The sequence below is a fragment of the Protomyctophum bolini genome (genome assembly GCF_963924005.1).
Source record: "Protomyctophum bolini genome assembly, chromosome: 4".
Classification (NCBI taxonomy): domain Eukaryota; kingdom Metazoa; phylum Chordata; class Actinopteri; order Myctophiformes; family Myctophidae; genus Protomyctophum; species Protomyctophum bolini.
In genome coordinates this window covers 12,277,175-12,296,387 of record NC_137865.1, presented here as the reverse complement: position 1 = coordinate 12,296,387, position 19,213 = coordinate 12,277,175, and the positions used below count along the sequence as shown (strand labels likewise).

Sequence of the window (19,213 nt, the reverse complement as noted above, 5' to 3'; positions counted from 1 at the left end):
ATTTTACCAAATCAATCGGTTGTTCAACGGCCAATCAGCTGTCCACTAATAGTTCTCAGGTCTTGTTTTTGTCCTCTCTCTTTTCTCATTGTATGGATTTTGGCCAGGCCAGAAATGGATTAGAACAGGAGGATGCCTGCCCTCGCCTTATTGTAGATACGCCACTGCTGTGATGGCGTCGACTCGTAATGCCTGATTTTACACTTGGTTAAATGCTGAAAATAGCCCGTCTACAAGCTCACAATGTACACGTTGCTGCACGACTTGTGAGCTTGTAGATCTGCTATTTTCAGAGCGCCACACCCCAGCGCAATCAAACATAAAATGACTTGTCTTAGTGCTACTGTATCTCTTCTCCACTGGTCCCTCCCTATAACATTTTAGTCTCCTTTTAATTTGTTGACGAACTTGACAATATTATTATTTAGTCTTAGTTAGCTTTTATTTAGCTTTCGTCAGCAAAAAAGGTAGTCGAAATTCAACACTGGTATTTATTGTACGTACATCACCAATACCACATTTTCTTTTTAATGGGCGCATTTTGGTGAGATGCGTCATTGGCCAGTGGGGCCTGCACGTCAACACCATGCACCCCCATATTACGTGAGGAAGCTTGCCATAACTTCACTGTAAGAAGTTTAGTTTAGTCTATTGTAATATAAAATAGAAAGGATACATTTCAAAAGAAAATTATTGAGCAAGACAAAGAAGCATAGCCTTATTTAGAATCCTTTCAATAATAGAAAATATCATTAGGAGATACAAGCTGAGTATATGCCTGAGTTGTATAGGGTACTTTGTTCTGTTTTATAACCATTAATATTAATATCTATGTATAAAGTGTTTTGGTATGAAAACCCACATTTGTAATTCAACCATGTATCCTACTACATGTCTGGCATTTGTAACAAACCAATGATTTTAATTGTGGAGAGACATCCTGCTTCAATAGGCATACAGCATATTAGGAGGGACAGCTCTCCCCACAAAATATGGTGGCCGGCTGGCCGCAATGACGCATCGCTCCAATGAACCGATAGATATCTTGATTATCTTGTGAGGGAAAATCAGTCGCCCATGGGGGGCACAGCAGCTAAAGGTTAGAAAGTACAGAGTAAGAAAAATAAAAAGTACTGTGGTGTACAGTAAAACAAGGCATAAGAAAGAAAGAAAACAAGAATTGATCAATTAATTCCTATAGCTGCCTGTTATATCTGCAGAATTGTGCTATAAAATGTAAATATCTGTGTAATTATGTGTGTGTGGAAACAAATTAAAGCTCTGCACAAAGGCAAAGGTCCTGCTAAAAGCATAGTAAACCTGAGTCCAACACCAAATTAATGTAATCGGTCTCAGCCGTGGTGCACGCTGTGATGTTGTGTGCTCACTCATCCACGTAGCCCTGTCCAGTTGAAACTCAGAAACTATAAAGCTCTTTAGTAATCTTTAGTTGGTTTGATGTAAGAGTTGTTGTCCATGTGTCTGTTACTATATTCCTTCAACATATAGGTAACATATAGGTATCAAACTGTATCTCGTAAAAAACACTAACAATAATAATTATCAGTGCAATGCCAATTAAAACAGTGTCCATTTGGTCAGTGTGAAAGTGAAAGTGCTCGCAGCGGAAAACAGCACAAAGAAAGAACCCCACTCTAAGAATGTCATTAGACTCTTTGGCAGTGGCCAATGACGTATAAACTTTTATATATCTGTGGTTTCTTTCCTTCACCTGGAAGTTGGTTGGCAGGAAGTGATGGAGGAAGTAGGAGTCCTTTTAGAATACTGTCCATGATAAAATAAATGAAACACTCTTCCCAAATCAGTAACCTTGAGAACAAACAGCTGAGGTGTTGATGTCACACACTACACACAACATGAAAAATATAAAGTCACCATGGCAAGAAAAGTCAACCAGTTTTTCTTTTCTTTTCTTTTCTTTTTCATGAAAAGGTTAATTAATTCCCTCAAGTAAACAAGTCAAATTAGTTATACATCTCAGTAACTAATTTACATACCGGTACATCTTTGTTCTCTGGGTTCCTCCACCCAGGAATCATCCGTTATCTATTTATATTTTTTTCACTTATTATTCCTTTAATGTAGTCATTTGGTAGTACAGTACGTCTTATTTGAACTTTATTAAGACTGTACTGTAAGAAAACCCTCTTTTGCGCACGTGGGCTATCCCAAAAGATATTAATGTTTTGGGAAGGAATCGACAACAAAACAAACATGAGTCACTTATTTGTGTTATTCTGGGACACAAAGCTTCCCTCTAGACCACCAAACCGCCCCATAACTTCTCCTCACTCCTAATTATAAGTTGCAGCCGGAATAATATCTACCTCCAAACACTTTGATCGTGGCGGTTGTTCAAGGAGGAAATACCACGGATACACGTGACGTCACTTTGGACATTTCCACATTGCTGTTTTTTCTTTCTTTTTTTGGGGGGGGGGGGGGATAAAGTATTACATGGATAAAGTAATACTTCATGCTGAAAATGGCAAATCTACACACACTCGCAAAAAACATGACACGTTGACATGATGCGTTGTGAGCTTGTAGATCGGCTACGGCTACGAAGATGTTTTTTTCTATTAAGCCCATGTTTACAGAATAATGCAGTATAGATATACATTCAAAATGCATTATAAAATGGCCATTATGTAAAACATATTATTGATTGAATACTTTACAGTTTGCAAAAAAGAGGCACGGTGGCACAGATGTATTCAAAGGAATGCTAAAATGATAACCCAGATATGCTCTCAGAGCTCGTTTTCCATTAGGGTCCTGTGTATTCAATTCAGTCTATGCAAAAACATCATATACGAGTAAAATAAGAAAGAAAGATATGTACAGTAAACGGAACAGGGTCATTTTTCTAGGCTTGTCTAGACAAGCCTTCGTAATACCTTTATGATATTTTATCTATCTATAAATGCACCAACTCTATGTACTGTACGTACGTCTGTACGTCCGTGTGTAATCCACGTAACATACACAGTCTTTCTGGGATCACAGAAACTTTGTCTGAGCATTATAGGACTCTGAACCTTGCTCTCCTTTCAATTGGTTGCTGCATGTGTTATCCGCGATTGGAAGCTTATGCAAAAGGCTGTGCTTGTCACACTTGTTGCTCTGGATCAGAGACATCTGCTAGATGTCTAAAATGTTAAATGGAATCCAAATGGGCTCCCTCTCCAGCACGGTGAACCCCTGCTGACCTGCATTCTTTGCCGAAGATTTTAACAGTCACTGTGGATACGAGAATGAATGTAGAATATTAGAGAGGGGGGGGGGGGGGGGGGCGGGTGTTATGAGGAGGGCCACTGGGTCCTTCTGACATAGTCAGTGGTGGAAAGTAACAAAGTACATTTACTCAAATACTGTACTTAAATAATGTACCAAAATTTTGAGGTATTTTTAAATATTTCTATAGGCTACTTTTACTTCTACTCCACTACAGTATACATCTCACAGGCAAATGTTTTACTTTTACTTTACAATTGTTTTAAAACCTTAGTTACTTTGTAGATTATTATTACAAACATACTCTACATTGCCCACTTCAGCCCTATATACACGTCAGCCATTTGCCAAAATAGCAGATCTGTTATTTTCAAAAGATCTTTATACACTTTATACATGTTAGAAAAGGGACATTCTGCATAATGAGTACTTTCTACTTTTAATACATTTGATACAAATTCGTGGGTGCTATTTCAAAATGTAGTATTGATACTTTTTACTTAAATAAGAAATGTGAGTATACTTTTCCAACCACTGCATACAGCTATCTGGTGTCCCTGCATGCTGAGTCAAATCCCCACTTGAGCTTTAGGGAGGAAAATGTGTATTTAAGAAACATCAATAGGCTAAATAATGACGGAAGAAACCTCAAACATTCTGGTGCAGAGGAGCTGGTTGGTATTATTTCTCTCTCTCTCTCTCCCTCTCTCTCTCCCTCTCTCTCTCTCTCTCTCTCTCCCTCTCTCTTTGCTGAGGCACCGTGGAAAAACTGACGGTGCCTTTGGACCGCCTGAAGCCAAAATAAAACGAGTTATTCGTATAATAATGTACGTGCGTGTGTGTGTGCATGTGTGAGCGCGTGCTCTGCCAGAACACACACACACACGCACGCACGCGCGCACACACACACACACACACACACACACACACACACGCACGCACGCGCGCACACACACACCTCTCTCTCTCTCTGACTCCACTATTTGTTTATACTCAGCTGGGACTAGCTCCTACAGTAGTTATGATTGAGCTCAATCGGATTAGGTTGCTAGTTAGCAGCGAGGCGAATTGGCAGTGAGTGACAGCTGCTCTGAACACAGTATATAACATAGCTTTGACATCTGTCAACAGTCACTGTGACAGTTTCTGTGTGTGTAAATGCATGCTCTCACTCTCTCCCTCCCTCCCCCCCACACACACTCACTCTCTCTCTCTCTCTCCCTCCCCCCACACACTCTCTCTCTCTCCCTCCCCCCCCCACACTCTCTCTCTCTCTTTCTCATCCCACCTTTCCCGCCTCCAGCATTTCTCCCGCTAAATTAGTTCCACATTGGAAGAGTAAATCTGTCGTGCTCAGTTTTATTTTTTTTTCAAACCCGAGCGTAATTGTTCCCAAATTAAAAACGGATGTGCAGCGCTCTCATTACTGGAACGTTATTGGGACACGTTTCTGTCCTATGGGAGCAGACGTGGTCCTCGTCGTGCCCTCAGGCTTGTTACAGCTGGGCCACAGGGCACCAATCAACCACCATTTACTCAAGTAATGTACTTTACTTGAGTATTTCCCTTCTACATCCTGACAGTTTTCTGAAAAAGCTATGTTTCTATGTCAGTGGTTCTTCGATTTTTCAAAAAGCAGACCTACAAGCTATGATCTTGTAGATCTGCTATTTTTCAATAGCTAAAGCATAACATAATGCTAACACCAAAAGGGTACTTCCCGCCCAGAATGGGTTTAAAACAATACTTTGTGCTTATACTCCACTACATCTCAGAGGCATATTTTGTGCTCTTTACTTAATTAGAATGTTCTGACCGCTTTAGTTACTTTGCAGATTAGATTAATAATATAACACATACTCATTAACTGATAAATTATTATGTTTTATTTTAAGCTATAGCATGCAGGCAGCACATCAGCTCTACCAGCTGTACCATTAAAGTAATGTACACGTTTTGAATGCGATAATAATTATAATCCAATGCTATTCAGCATGTATGACTATACTTGTTTTGGTACTATAAGCATATTTCGATGCCAGTTCTTTAGTACTTTTATTAAAATAAAAGGTCTAAAGCGGGACCTTTACTTGTAAAAGATTATTTCTACATAATCTATTTCTAATTTCTTTGAAGAAGAAACAAGAAATTATGACATAGTCATATTTGATAGGTGAAACAGGTGCTGTCTCCGTTGTCTCCTTTTTTCTCATATTATTATTATTATTATAGTAACGTGTATGTTTCTGTGTCGCAACCTCGCGGCCGTCGTTTGCGTTCGTTTCCGTCAGTCGTTCAATGACTGTGTTTTGTTGTGGCTTTCCTGCTATCCATGCAGTTAGCTCATAACATTAGCAGCTGTTGTCGCTTTGAGCTGCTTAGAGTGCAGCGTTGACACACTTCCACACTGTACATATTATACAGAATCCATCAATATGTCAGAGATGTGATTTGAAATATTGGCCAACAAAATAAGAACGCTGAAAAAGTATTCATTCTCATTCCGAATATTCGGAAATATTCCTTATAAATGTAGTAAGGGCAGCAGTACAGTAGTGGTACAGTAGTGGTGCACGCTTCAGCAGTGAAGGTACAACCAAACACATCTTGTTCAGTTGTGTTCCTGTCCTGTAAATTAACCATGCAGCAGTAAATAACGTACCGGCTCCCCATTAATGTCTCTCCGCTCTCCGCCCTTGGCTTTCCTGTCTCTCTATTACACTATATCTACTGTAAATGAAACAGTGTCACACATGTGTTAGGGAAGTAGTAGTGAAGCTGTCACAGGAAGGCCACAGTGCAGTCCATCACTGTGGGAGGCTGTCATTGTCAACCTCCTGGTATTCATACGTTCTGATCCGTCACATGTGTGTCACCGATGATGGGTCGAGCAGCAACGTGTTAGAGAAGAATGAGATGCAGCTTTATGGATCATTCTAGTTCGTTTAGCTTGTAATAGAGCGTCGCAGTCCCGCCCCCCTATGAGGACCCAGGAAACAATTACCCGTTCATTTTCCCCATAGTCATTTCAAAAAGTATTTATTTAAAGACCTTTTAAAAGCCTCGTACAAAGCCAACTCGAGTTGTGACAAACCATGACAACAAACAAGAAATAATTAGAAAGACGGACAAAACGGCAGGTACAACTGTTTTTGTTTCAAAACATTGTGTTTATTCATTGTCAAGCTGTCACAACTCCAGTTGGCTTTGTCTGCGGTGTAAATAAATACTTTTTGAAAAGCCTATTGGGAAAATGAACGGGGAATTCACTTCTGGGTCTCTCGTCGTCATGAAAGGGGGCGGGACTCCGACGCTCAATGGTGGCGCTCTTTGTGTGACAGTCTGACAGATGTGTCAGAGAGCGCTGTGGAACCCGTGTTTATAGTCGTTGTCCAGTGGTCGCTGTGGTGGAACAAGTACTCACATGTTGATGTTTTAATACTGCAACGTATGGGTTATCGGGTACTCTGTTACAAGTGAGAGTCCATAATTCAAAATTGTACCAAAAGTAGAAAGTACTGGTTATGCAGAATGTCCCATTTCACAGGTTTTCGAAAATAGCAGATCTGCAAGCTCACAATGTGGCGCATCACGAGTCACGACGCATTGTGAGCTTGTAGATCGTCTATTTTCAAATGGCCGAAATGTATAGGGCTGAAGTTGTTAGTTGTTACTGTAATTTGTAATAATAATCAAAATCTACAAAGTAACTAAAGTTTTCAAAGAATTGTAGTGGAGTAAAAAGTACAATGTTTGCCTCTGAGATAGAAGTAGTAGTAGAAGTAAAATTAAAATTTACACCCGTGTGAATTGAGGGGCACTACTGTATATTAAAGTCTAACTCATGTTGATTAGGTGATGTAAAACGGTGTCAAAAAAACATTAAATTCTCTTTATTGTGTGTTAGGGACAAGATGACGTAAATTTTCCCTTCATTGTCAATGGTTTTTTAAACAAACATTGAACTAAAAACAAATTCCCCTCAAAAATCACACCTGTGTGAAGTGAGGGGTGCTAATATATTAAAGTCTTAAAAAGGGTTCTTTGAAAAACAAAGAAAGGGTCCCGCACACTGTCAGACACTTGCCAAAATGTTGCTCTTTATTCGGTCGATTAGACCTTCATCAGGACAGTCTGTCCTGATGAAGGTCTAATCGACCGAAACGTCGACCTCATGTTGCTATGATTAGGTGATGCATGCATCACAAACACAGACAAAACCAACATTAAACTCTCTTTATTGTTAATGGCATTTAATGTTTGTTTAACTAAAAACAAACCTGTATATAGGAGGGGCTAGCTCCCCTCAAAAATCCAGAACATAATTGGAAATACTCAATTAAAGAAATGTACTTAGTTACTTTCCACCACTGGTGTTGAGAAAAAGGAGTCACTGTGTTTGTTTGGCTGACGTGTTCACTCCCTCAGGAATGAAAGTAATGGACTTAACTACACCTCTCTACACATGGGCTTTAGGAGAATCCAGCGCCAAGATCAAGAACAAGAGCTTGAAAGAGCTTGAAGAGTTTGAAAACATCTTTTATAGACCTTAGCCAGTGTGTCATCAGGTCTCCATTAGGTCCTCAGAGTGGGAAGAGCAGATGAACGCCCTCCGGGGGAAACGTCTCGCTTTTCTCATCAAAAGACCTCGTATTCTTTGCCTCTCGTGTTGTTTTCAAGTGCGAGATGTAGTGTCTCAGGATGAGAATATTGTCCCCCAGGATGTTTTCATGTAAATGTAGCTTTGTTTAATTGGATATTTCTCAAATGAATCTGTATAATAGCTTTTGAGGCTAAATCATCTCCATGGCCCTGATTGGTTGCAGCTTTCCTGGTTTAAGCAAGGCATGTGCGCTGAGTGGAGGCCGTCCAGGGGGAGGGCTGGTTGAAGTGCTTTAATACCTGATGAGAAGGATTAAGGTAATTGCAAAGGAAAGGGTAAAATGTACAATACTCTGTTATATGGAGGCTGCATGCCTCGTTAAATAGCAGCAGCATGGGTCTACTCTACACAGTCGCCGTGTCACTCTTTGACACATGGCCTAAGGTTAAGAATGCAGTGCTCACGGTATCCTGGTGACTCAGACCACATAATCACCATGTTGTAAATTTGAACCCGAATTCGACCCAGGATCTGTGTTGCATAATAATATGATATGACAATTCTCTCTCCCTCTCTCCATTGTGCTACCAAACGTATCTTACAAAACCAGAATCCCTCAAACAATCAGAGAACGTTATATTAAACCCATTGAGACCTGAGGCCGATTCTACGAATGCCTTCTAAATCAGTCACACTTTTAAGATATTTCAAAGATGTTCGAAAACAGCTGATATACAGTACAAGCTCTCAGCGCAGTATGAAGTGACACGCTGTGAGCTTGTATATCTGCTATTTTTTAATAGCCAATGCCAAAAATCTGAAATGGCACAGATGTTTTCTTGGTTTTGATAGGTTAAAGGAAGAACTCTGTGTATCCCACAGCCAATTAAGTGTATCTTATTGACATGCACCTTCCTTTGGCTATCCATATTAGTTCTTCATAGAATCAGCTTTATTGTACATTTTGTACAACAGGTTTGCAGACGTAAAGAAGTGGGTGAAATTAGTTTGTTTGATTGATTTATTGTTTGATTTGATTTAATACTTTATTAACAGTTTGCAAAGACAAGCACAGTACAGTTCAATACAATACAATATGTCTGTTAAAACGATTTTAAACTCTTGTTTCCATTGGGGTCCTTTGTACTCTCGTCATCAAAACATTTAATAACAGACAAATATACAATACTAGTTCTGAGTTCCTGTAAGTGCTCTTTTGGAGCGAGGGGGTATGGTTTGTGCAAGTTCTATCACTTTTGTTGTATTTTTCCTATACTGTACTGCACAAAATACATATACATGCAGCTCAACATCAACATCAGAATGACATTGTTTTTCTATGGCCATGTGATGCCCACATGGCCAACAGGCACGACGACCATTGTTTATTGTCTTTATGGGGGAGACTGATTGTCTCGCAGACTTTCTCCCATCAGTAATGAATGGGTAGAGGGAATAAGGGGGAGCGAACGGGGGTTACAGAGAGAAAGGGGTATTTTTCCAGGAGGTTGGCAACCATATGGCATCCATTAGCCACTTCCTGTTCTCCGGCGAGGGTCCCTCTCATCACGGAAACGTCAGGAAGACCGACTCTCCAAACTGAGGGTTTGAAGAGTTCTGCTCTGCACAGACAGGTCAAATCTGCTCTGCACAGACAGGTCAAATCTGAATTCTGCTCTGCACAGACAGGTCAAATCTGAATTCTGCTCTGCACAGACAGGTCAAATCTGCTCTGCACAGACAGGTCAAATCTGCCAATGATCACACAAAAAGGAATAAAGACTCAAACCTTGGTCTTCTTCGGCCCATATTGTTTCGCTCTGGCATATCCGTACTGTATCTAGGCTGTCAGCCTTGAAGCCTTGAAGATGTGGGTCTGTATGTAGATCTTGTACAGTAGGCTATGCTACAAGATCTCACTATTGGATCTCAGTGCTGCTTTGCTGTGTCATTGCCTGCTCTATCTTTGACTACAACTACTATAGGCTACTCCTTGCCTGGATTTCATATCTTGCTCTAATAGGCTATAGCCCATGTGGCAAGGAAGCTCTGTTGGATTTGAACCCCCAGGAGTGAATCTTTTAATTGTGCAGTTCCCATTAATGGCCCAGCAGATGTCGCTATTTCGCCTCCTGCTGCCCACAGAAGCATTTACAGTCTAATCAAGTGAACGAGGTTTTAGACTTCACACTTGATTTTATTACCTTAGGAGTAACCTTAGTTTAAAGTATTTTTTTAATTATTATGATATGCGTTTAGTAAATGATGGTCCCATTAATTTTAGAATTAATGAAAAAGTAGGGCATGCTTCTAGGGGTTCTACTGGTTCTAAAAGTAGGGCATGTTTCTAGGGTTCTACTGGTTCTAAAAGTAGGGCATGCTTCTGGGGTTCTACTGGTTCTAAGGGAAGAGCCACCGTCGCTTCCTCCTTTTGACTTGTCTTCTACTCTTTCTCTATGGCTCTCACGTAGATTTGGGCATTTGGCTCTCACACATATTTTAATTTGACCCTTGAACTTTGACACTTGCATCCCTTCCCGTTGGTTGCCTAGGATACTGGTGATGTAGTAGACCTGTTTTGAACTCATCACTTAATACGAGTATGCAGTTAAAATGCAGTGGTGGAGCCATTCGACCTTATGGCACGTGTCTAACAATGCTGTTTTGCAGTGTTGTAGTTTGACCATGAGTGTCCTGAATTTGGCATTGTATATAATTATGCTCACAGCTGTTGAATGTTATCTTCTGTTGAATGCTCCCATTTCCCTGCACATATTTATTTGGAGAGATTCTATGACAGACATCCCATATTCTTGTGACTTATATCAGGCTGTTTATCAATATTAAACAGCAGAAACGTATATATACTATAAACAACTGTATGCCTTTTATATAAAACAAAAAATAATCGTATTGGCTAAAGGAAACTGGAGGATTCAGGTGTTGGTTGGGTAATAAGACAGTAAGACTCTTCGGCCGTCTTCTGTTTTCACAAAAGGAACATCAGTGGAAGCTCAGTGTTGAACCTTGGCTTGGCAACGTCACTGTGCCGACTTCTGTCTCTCTGGTCTTCTGTCTGTCTTCTCTTGACATTTTCTCTAAAGCCTCCTGTCTCTCTCCATCTGGTTCGTCTTAGCATCTGTCCCAGTGGGGAGTTTGTCTCCCGTCCGTTCCCTCCTGCGTGTGGACTGTGGATTGTGTTATCCCGCTGGCTCCTGAGAACCTGATTATAGCCTTTATATAAAAAGAAAAACACAACAACAAGGATCTGCACATGTGCATTGTTGTCTGTTTGCACAGACAGTCTGAAGTGAATGGAGAGAGACAAGAGCCAAACAGTCAACAGCCTTGAAAAGTGTCTTCCTGAAACGGTACATAATAGCCATTTGAAAAGGCAGGAGGTTGTTTTGAAACTGTAATCTGAAAGGTCTCTCATCTGAACTGAACGGGAAAAGAAATCAATAAACCATTCTCCACATAAAGTGTGAAAGTTCTTTTCACAATGCTAAATATAGGAGGATAAAAAAAATCACTTGGTAAAGTTTGCAATATTGTTAAATTGACCTTCCCAGATGTGTTGCATCATTCTGAGAGTGTCATTTCATTCAATGAAAAGTACACGTTTGTGTACAAATACTTTCTCTGTTGGTTCGTCGGGTTCAACCAGTGAGCACTGTGCACACAAAAAAATCATCCTTGTTTTGATTACATGTGACAGCAACAATACAACAAGAGACGGTTTGTGGTTTGAATTGTCCAATGATGTCAGCAGAGGAAATCAATCACAGTCAACGCTGAACTTCAAAAAAATTGTGAAAATAGATGATCTACATACAAGCTCAAAACGTGACGCATTCTAGATCTTCCATTTTCTTTTTCTTTTTGTTTGTCATTCTTTATGTATAAGGTAAAAAAAAAGCTGACCATAGGAGGGGCTAGCACCCCTCAAACATTTTAAATCAAAACTTGTGATCCATATAATAATGGGCCCACAGCTTGGGAACCTCTGATCTAAAGGGCTTGATGGTAGATTGCATTCTCTGATATTCTCTGAAGTGTATTTTGTAAAATAGTAAAAAACAGCTAATCCTTTTGTCCCCCCCCCCCTCAGGTGAAACTGGGACACATCTACTACATGCACGACAGCACCGAAAGCAAGGAGGACAGCTTCACGCTTTCCGCCTCGGCCTACGAGCTAGAGCGCCGCAGTCTGCCCGTCACCGTGACCATCACAGTCATCCCCATCAACGATGAGCCGCCCAGACTGACACGCAATACTGGACTGGAGGTACTTGTCAGGAACACCTCAGTATTTGGACGCGTATGCAGAATAATCCAGGCAACAACGACTTGCACTCAAGCACTTTTATTTAAACTCAGAAAACCCTCCCAGGGCATATTATAACATAAACTCCCACTCTTGGGAAACACAGTGTTATAATCGAGCAACCTAACCAATAACACAGAGTCCCTAATATACCTCCACCATGCTCATTAACCAAAGTCTCTTCAGCTTAGAAGCGCAGGTCTCACAATCAACCAGGGGAAGGGAGGCAACAGAGGGGCAAAGGCAGGGACGGCGGTCCAGGCGTGGTACTGATTATATTATTCTATCCACATGAGGCCTATTGTGTCCCTATGTGTGGGGCAAGCATTCGGCGAGAGTAGCAGATCTGCAAGCATTTTGCTGCGTCTATACTCTTATAGATCCCAGTAGGGTACAGCATCCAGTACATGTTCCAGTTCCAGTTGGTTTTATGTACCATTGTTTTCTGAGTTCTGTTGTTGGAACAAATTAGGTTGTGAAAGGTTTCAGAAGGCCTATTGAAGAATCTTTATTACACGGTTTGCTTTAACCACACAACAGCAGAGGTATTTTGAATTGGTTTTATATGTCATAAACCGTTGCATTATTGAAGGGGTGCAATAACAGTCCACACCCAGTAGTACTTGGATGAAGAAAGATTTGAAAATACTTTTCTAACAATCTGTTGGAAAGCTCCGAGCTGCGTACTTGCAACATGCTTTGTTGTGGAATCTTTAAGAATTTCTATGACTACATTAATGACATTTATGAAGTTATGAAGCTGAACTCTGGGCCTGTTAAAGGCAAACTATTTCATTTGTATCATTTGGTCAAATACAACATACTATGGGTAGTATTTATTGTTGTATTACTGTATATGGGTCATGATAACCCAACAAGTGCTTTCCTAACATGGACAATGGGCAATAGACTCCTTAACCATGCAGGTCAACACAAGAGATATTTTTCTGGGCATGTCATAATAGGGTAACATTAGTGGAAATAAGCCAACATTCTGCAAACATAGCAGGTCTACATCCTCACAAAGCATTGCGTTTGACGCATTGTGAAAGGGGGCGGGGGAAAAGGCCCCAGAGGGCCAAGTGCGGCCCTCTGGGGGACCCCCGGCCAGTGAAGTATACAGTATAATTGGTTAATATACTAATCCGTCTTTAGACAGCAGGAAGGACGGCTCACAAGGAGCAAGCATAGAGGAGACACTGGGGAGGAGTTGGGTTGAACTCAGGTCAGACACAGGAGAGATGGATGGTTGACATGATAGAGTCCGAGACCAGCAAACCACTGCACCTTCACTGCCCACTAAAACATTGTTATTGTGACCTTGTTTGTCACAGCTGAACAAGTGCTGTTGTTTGAATGTCTTCAACTATCAGCTTCATAGCTGAAACTACAGTATGTATCTGTGCGTGCGTGCATGTGCGTCAGTGTGGCTGTGTATACAGCCGTGCGTGCGAGATACTTCAGGGGGATGTCTGTATTGGCTGCATCTGTATGCAGTTTCAGGCTATTAACAGAGTCTGTCAGATGAAAGTGAAGTCTTGCTCTGTGTTTATAGAGACTCATTCTACCAGGCCTTTGGTATACATGTAAAAGTTTGCATTATTAACACTAAGATTAAGATTAAATTGGAAAGGTTAGCTATCATAGAAAAATATGCTTTGTTTTTAAAGCATGTGGTATATATTTTGTTGTATCCTGCAAGCCATTATACTGTAGAGGGACTACACCTTTTATGTGTAGGCCTACAGTGTTTATTCATAAAAGGAAAATATGTTGGGTGTTCCAAAAGTATCCTCCAACCAGACTCATAACAACTTAATAACAATTCACAATTTAAACAATTAGCAGACACTCTTATACAAGTAAATCCAATACATTGCATCTCTTTGCAATGTGTTGTGTGTTGCAGAGATAGTGGTTGTCACTTGTCATGACTCAGCGTATTTAATGCGGCTGAAATCACGCGGTCACACTGGTGTGTGACCAAGTGGTGTTAACTCACTGCACAGCAAGAACTGCTAACGTACCGCACAAGACACGTTGATGCTCTGCAGTGCACATCTGTTTACATTTCAAGGTTATACAAACTGTGATGTGATTGGTTGAAAAAGACAGTATGGGCGGGGTTTCTTGGCATGACATAAGTCCAGGGGTTGGAATTGATCGATGCCACTTCAGTTTAACAGACTAGTCTCTATACTGCATTATGAGCTTGTAGATCTGCTATTTTTGGTGAACGTTTCCCCCCCCCCAGAATAGGAATGCTGGGTTTTTCTCGCGACATACTGTATTGCTTGAAATGCCATTGGCAGGCAGGTTTTACAGGCCCTTCTCTGATACACTGACCAAATACACACACAGAAATAATGCCATCTTATAATGAGCATTAGTGAGGACCAATTATATGAAGATAATTGGATAAAGTGCTCCTTTAATTGATTTGGATTAATTTCATGGTCATGGATTGGGGGAGGTAGCTCGTATTCTGATCGTATGGTCACATGGTGCTGGTTGAGGCATGAATGTAAAGCTATAGTAAGGGGGCTGTCTGTCTCGGTCTAGGGCTATGTATGTGCAGTACAGTATGTCACTCTACGTGTATCTCCAGATTTGTCTGCTGAAAACACAGCTCAACTTTACACACCTCTAGTTCTGTCTGAGCAGACTGAGGCTTTAGACGGTGACCGTCTCCAGATAAAACGGCAAAGTCCCGTTGCATTCTCATTTTTATTGACCCTTTACACGAGAACGCACACTTTATGAAAACGCTATAATGTCGCTAGGAGGCGATAACGGGCTGATAAAAAGACCAGTCACCCACGTACAAGAAGAAGAACCAGGTAGCTCCCCCTTCACGCAACCCTATCGGGGTTTTCAATGACGCTTTCAGACCACGACGGGTTGTGGCCGTTGCTCTCTGCCTGCTTTCAACTAACGCATCGAGTAACAGACAGGCTGACAGGCAGCCCAGAGCATGCAGGCAGAGCGCGCCACGGGATGGTTATATGTTTTATAATACATTAGGCTACAATACATAAACGCTGCTGCCACCTATCTAAGGCATTTAATTTTCATCATAGTTTTACATTCCATCGCTGATGAGCGGCGCTTAGGAGGGAGGCTTGTTCATTATAGGAACTCCATAATAAACAGCGTTGTGAGCCAAGGCAACATTTTCCAAATTTCATCATACTTTAAGTAGCATGTGACATGCCAAACTAGGGGGTTTTCATGAAAAACACTCCTTGGCCTAAATTCGGCCATAGTCACTTGCCCAAATGTGCCCAATTGTACTGACCTAATCACATTTTGTGATGACGGCTATGGCCGTTTTTAGGTGTTTTCCGTGCAAAACGAATGCTTGTAAATTGGAATGGATTCAGAATCATGAAAACCCTGTAGTTTGACATGTCACATGCTACTTAAAGCATGATGAAATTTGGACTTTTTTGCCTTATATTGGTTGTCTATGGTGTGGTATACAAAAATGGCCATAACTTTTTTTTTCGCGATGTTTCCGGCAGAGCAGATCTCTCATTCTGTGGACCTTAATGGCCAAATGAATAGAAAAAACACAAATAAAAATGTCATGACATGACAGGTCTTCTCAGGTCCGGGTGACTGGCTATAAAGGCAAGGTGGTGATTGTCTAGCTACATTAAACTGAGGTGATCAGTATTCTGAGGCACCCAGGCTGGACTTAATTGCGTCACAGCACTCAATTTGAGAAAAACCTGCTCTATTATACCAGTTTCTGTTGAGATCCAGAGTGCAAGACATGAGAATGAAAAAGGCTTTTGAAAGTACAGCAAGTGATCTAAAGTGTAGGGTTACCTCAATAGACAAAAGGGAGGAACAGTCAGTATTGACCGCACTATAGGGCCTTGTAGACAGATGGAGAAGGAACATGCAGGTTCAGAGGTGCCCGGTCTCAGCCACTCCCAAAAGTCTAAAGAAAAACAACAAGGTTGCAGTCAGATCAATACGGATCAAAAATCTAAACGTTTCGTTATTGACAAAACAATAAGGTAGACAGCACTCCTTTCCCCGGAGTCACCAGGCAGGCATGCATGCAGGACGAACGGGCACATGAGCTATAGTGGTTTTTAACCCTTTTCATATCAAGGTCCATTATTTATTCTGCATTTGAGCCATGGACCACCATTTGATGAGATTTAACATCTCAAGACCCAAAACTTAAAATATTTTGTTATTGTTGGATACGATTTTGTCCACAATTCCATGCTGTAGGTTATGGATGTGGTACCGTAGATAGGAGAATCATCAGGTCTTATTGTTATTTCTTTCAAAAAAGTGTACAGTATTTGTTAAAATGTCGTTTTTTATGTGGGCATGCCCATTGCCCACCAGTTCATTAAGTATGCCTGGGGGGGGGGGGGGGGGGGTCTAATGAAGTAGGCTACTGTCACCTCTTAAACACATACAAAATTGGAAAACGTACAAAAATCACGGCACTCCATCTTTAACTATACTGTACTCTAATTGTGTAGACTAGACTTCTTGTAAATCAAGTAATGCGGATGGATGGAATAATGTAGACTTATGGAACATCACATCATTACACATTTCAACAACTTACTTACAGATGGCGTGCCATGATGTTTTTCCACCCTAAAACATGATCGTCAGGTATTATTGAGTGGTGCAAACATAGGGTGCAGCCACTCCAATGCCCAGCTTTGTCTGTCCCTGTGTCCCTATGTATGTTTAGGGTACCAACAGGGAGCGCTGTTGCACCACTCACTTCAGACAGGTCTGATTGTATTATATAAGGAGAAAGAATAGTTTCAAAATAGTGAATACTGTACACTATTTTGAAACTATTCTTTCTCCTTATATTAAAAATCGTTTTATGTGGACACCCCCACCAGTTCATTAAGTATGCCTGGTTTGCTTGGTGGGTGGTGATGGGTGGTGATCATAGAGTATTAAAAGGATAGAGACTGAACCAGACCAAAGTACTGTCACCTCATAAACACATGACAAACAACCATGCACACTGCAGATGTTGCATCAGCTCCCTGCCTATGTTATACATTTATTCAAGCTAAGGTTGGAAATATTACGACAAACTCTAGTGGTCTAGACACTAGAAAGCATGCAAGTGAAGTCAGTCAATGTTTAAACTAACCATGTCAGCTCTACCTCTCTCTGTCTCTGTCTCTCTCTCTGTCTGTCTGTCTCTCTCTGTCTGTCTGTCTGTCTGTGTCTCTCTCTCTCTCTCTCTCTCTCTCTCTCTCTCTCTCTCTCTCTCTCTCTCTCTCTCTCTCTCTCTCTCTCTCTCTCTCTCTCTCTCTCTCTGTCTTTCTCTCGGTCTCTCTCGGTCTCTCTCTCTCTCTCTCCACCTCTCTTACTCTCTTTCTCTCTCTTCTCTCTGTCCTCTCTCTCTGTCTCTCCTCCTCCCCTCTCTCTCTTCCTCTCTCTCCCTGTGGCTCTGCGTCTCCATGGCAACCTATATTTTTGGAAAAACCAAGATGGTGGTTGGCAGAGACCGCAGATGTTTCTGGCAGCGACCGGCACATCAGCCAATCACCGGCCGCCTTCCTATGCTTTAGCTGCTGCCGCGGCAACCGCAGAATGTAACATAATGATATGTGGACTAGTGAGAGTGCACGCACGCACGCATGCACGCACACACACGCACGCATGCACGCACGCACACACACACACACACACACACACACACACACACACACACACATGTGCACACACATGAGCATTTAGTCATATGTTGGCTAGACTTTACTGTGGGGCTTGGAGTGATTTAAAGCAGGAAGTGTGTGGGTGTGTGTGTGTGTGTGTGTGTGTGTGTGTGTGTGTGTGTGTGTGTGTGTGTGTGTGTGTGTGGTGTGTGTGTGTGGGGGGGATGCGGTGTAAATAATGATGAGACATGATGAGCATGGTGTCTGCTCATCCTGTTGGACTGTTCCATGGGATTCAGCTGCATACTATTATCAACCTCTCTCAATCAGTGGTTCTCAAAAAAACTGAATTTCAAGGACCTCCATAACTCTGTATAGAGTGTAGCCTACAAGGCTACAAATGGAACCAAATTGACCCGTAAGTAACCATCAAAGAACCCTGAGGGTCCCTGGACCACTGATCTAAATACAGTGGTGACTATACCAAGATCAGAGTGAATGACACACGAACCTTAGGAAACAAACAATGGCGTTGTCATCAAGTACATACAGTGCAAATGGACTAGTAGTAAGTGCTAAAATGTAAATACGATACCAGGTAAACATACTTGTGTAACACACTTTCAGTGATGCAAATAGCCTGCAAGCTGCATCCTTACTTCCTTAGACTCCTTAAATTGAGAAAGGAGTCAATGATGTTACCCTCCGTGGGTCCTGGGATGCAATACTGTACTCAGTACTGTACTCTAACGTCGTTGATCTAAACAAAAGGTAAAAGACCACCCCTGGGTCCCGGGACCCATTACATTGAAAACCTATTTACATCACTGTACTTTACTGTAAATAATGACATAATGTGAACCAGTAACCACAAATCCTACACAAGGAAATACAAGCAATGATGAGTGCTAGGCTAGGGGCGGTGCGGTGCGGTGGAGTCTGAAGGTGAGTTTTCAGCATCCACCCCCCCCCCCCATCTTACTCCCCCCTCTCTCTCTCTCTCCAAACACTTCCACATAGGGATCCTTTCCCCTTTTAAAGAGGCTCATCATGGCTGCTTGTTGCATAGATTGTGGGATTGTTGTGGGTTGACATGAAAGCCACAATGTTCTTTGTTCTGAAGTGTACACAACACCTGCAGGGATAAACCAACCCACCACGAGCCATTCTACAATCTACATGTCATTCACGTGCCAAAACATCCTTCACTCAGAGGGACATGACCTACGTGGGTTTATGCTCTTTGCAGTTGCTCCCCGGTAACTTGAATTGGTTCCACCAGGTGTTGTGACTTACAGAATGTGTTGTATTGTTGTTTGATATAGTGTAGATACATCTGGTATGATGATCTGTCTCTGGTTT

General features: G+C 41.5%; 1 protein-coding gene across 1 annotated transcript in view; it reads left to right on the top strand.

Moving 5' to 3' along the window:
* The window catches only part of cspg4 (chondroitin sulfate proteoglycan 4), a 101,198-nt gene that overhangs the window by 66,517 nt on the left and 15,468 nt on the right, over positions 1-19,213 (top strand). The window contains exon 6 of the mRNA XM_080762589.1: positions 11,973-12,149. Within this exon, the coding sequence (XP_080618715.1) occupies positions 11,973-12,149 (177 nt within the window). The remainder of the gene's footprint in view (positions 1-11,972; positions 12,150-19,213) is intronic.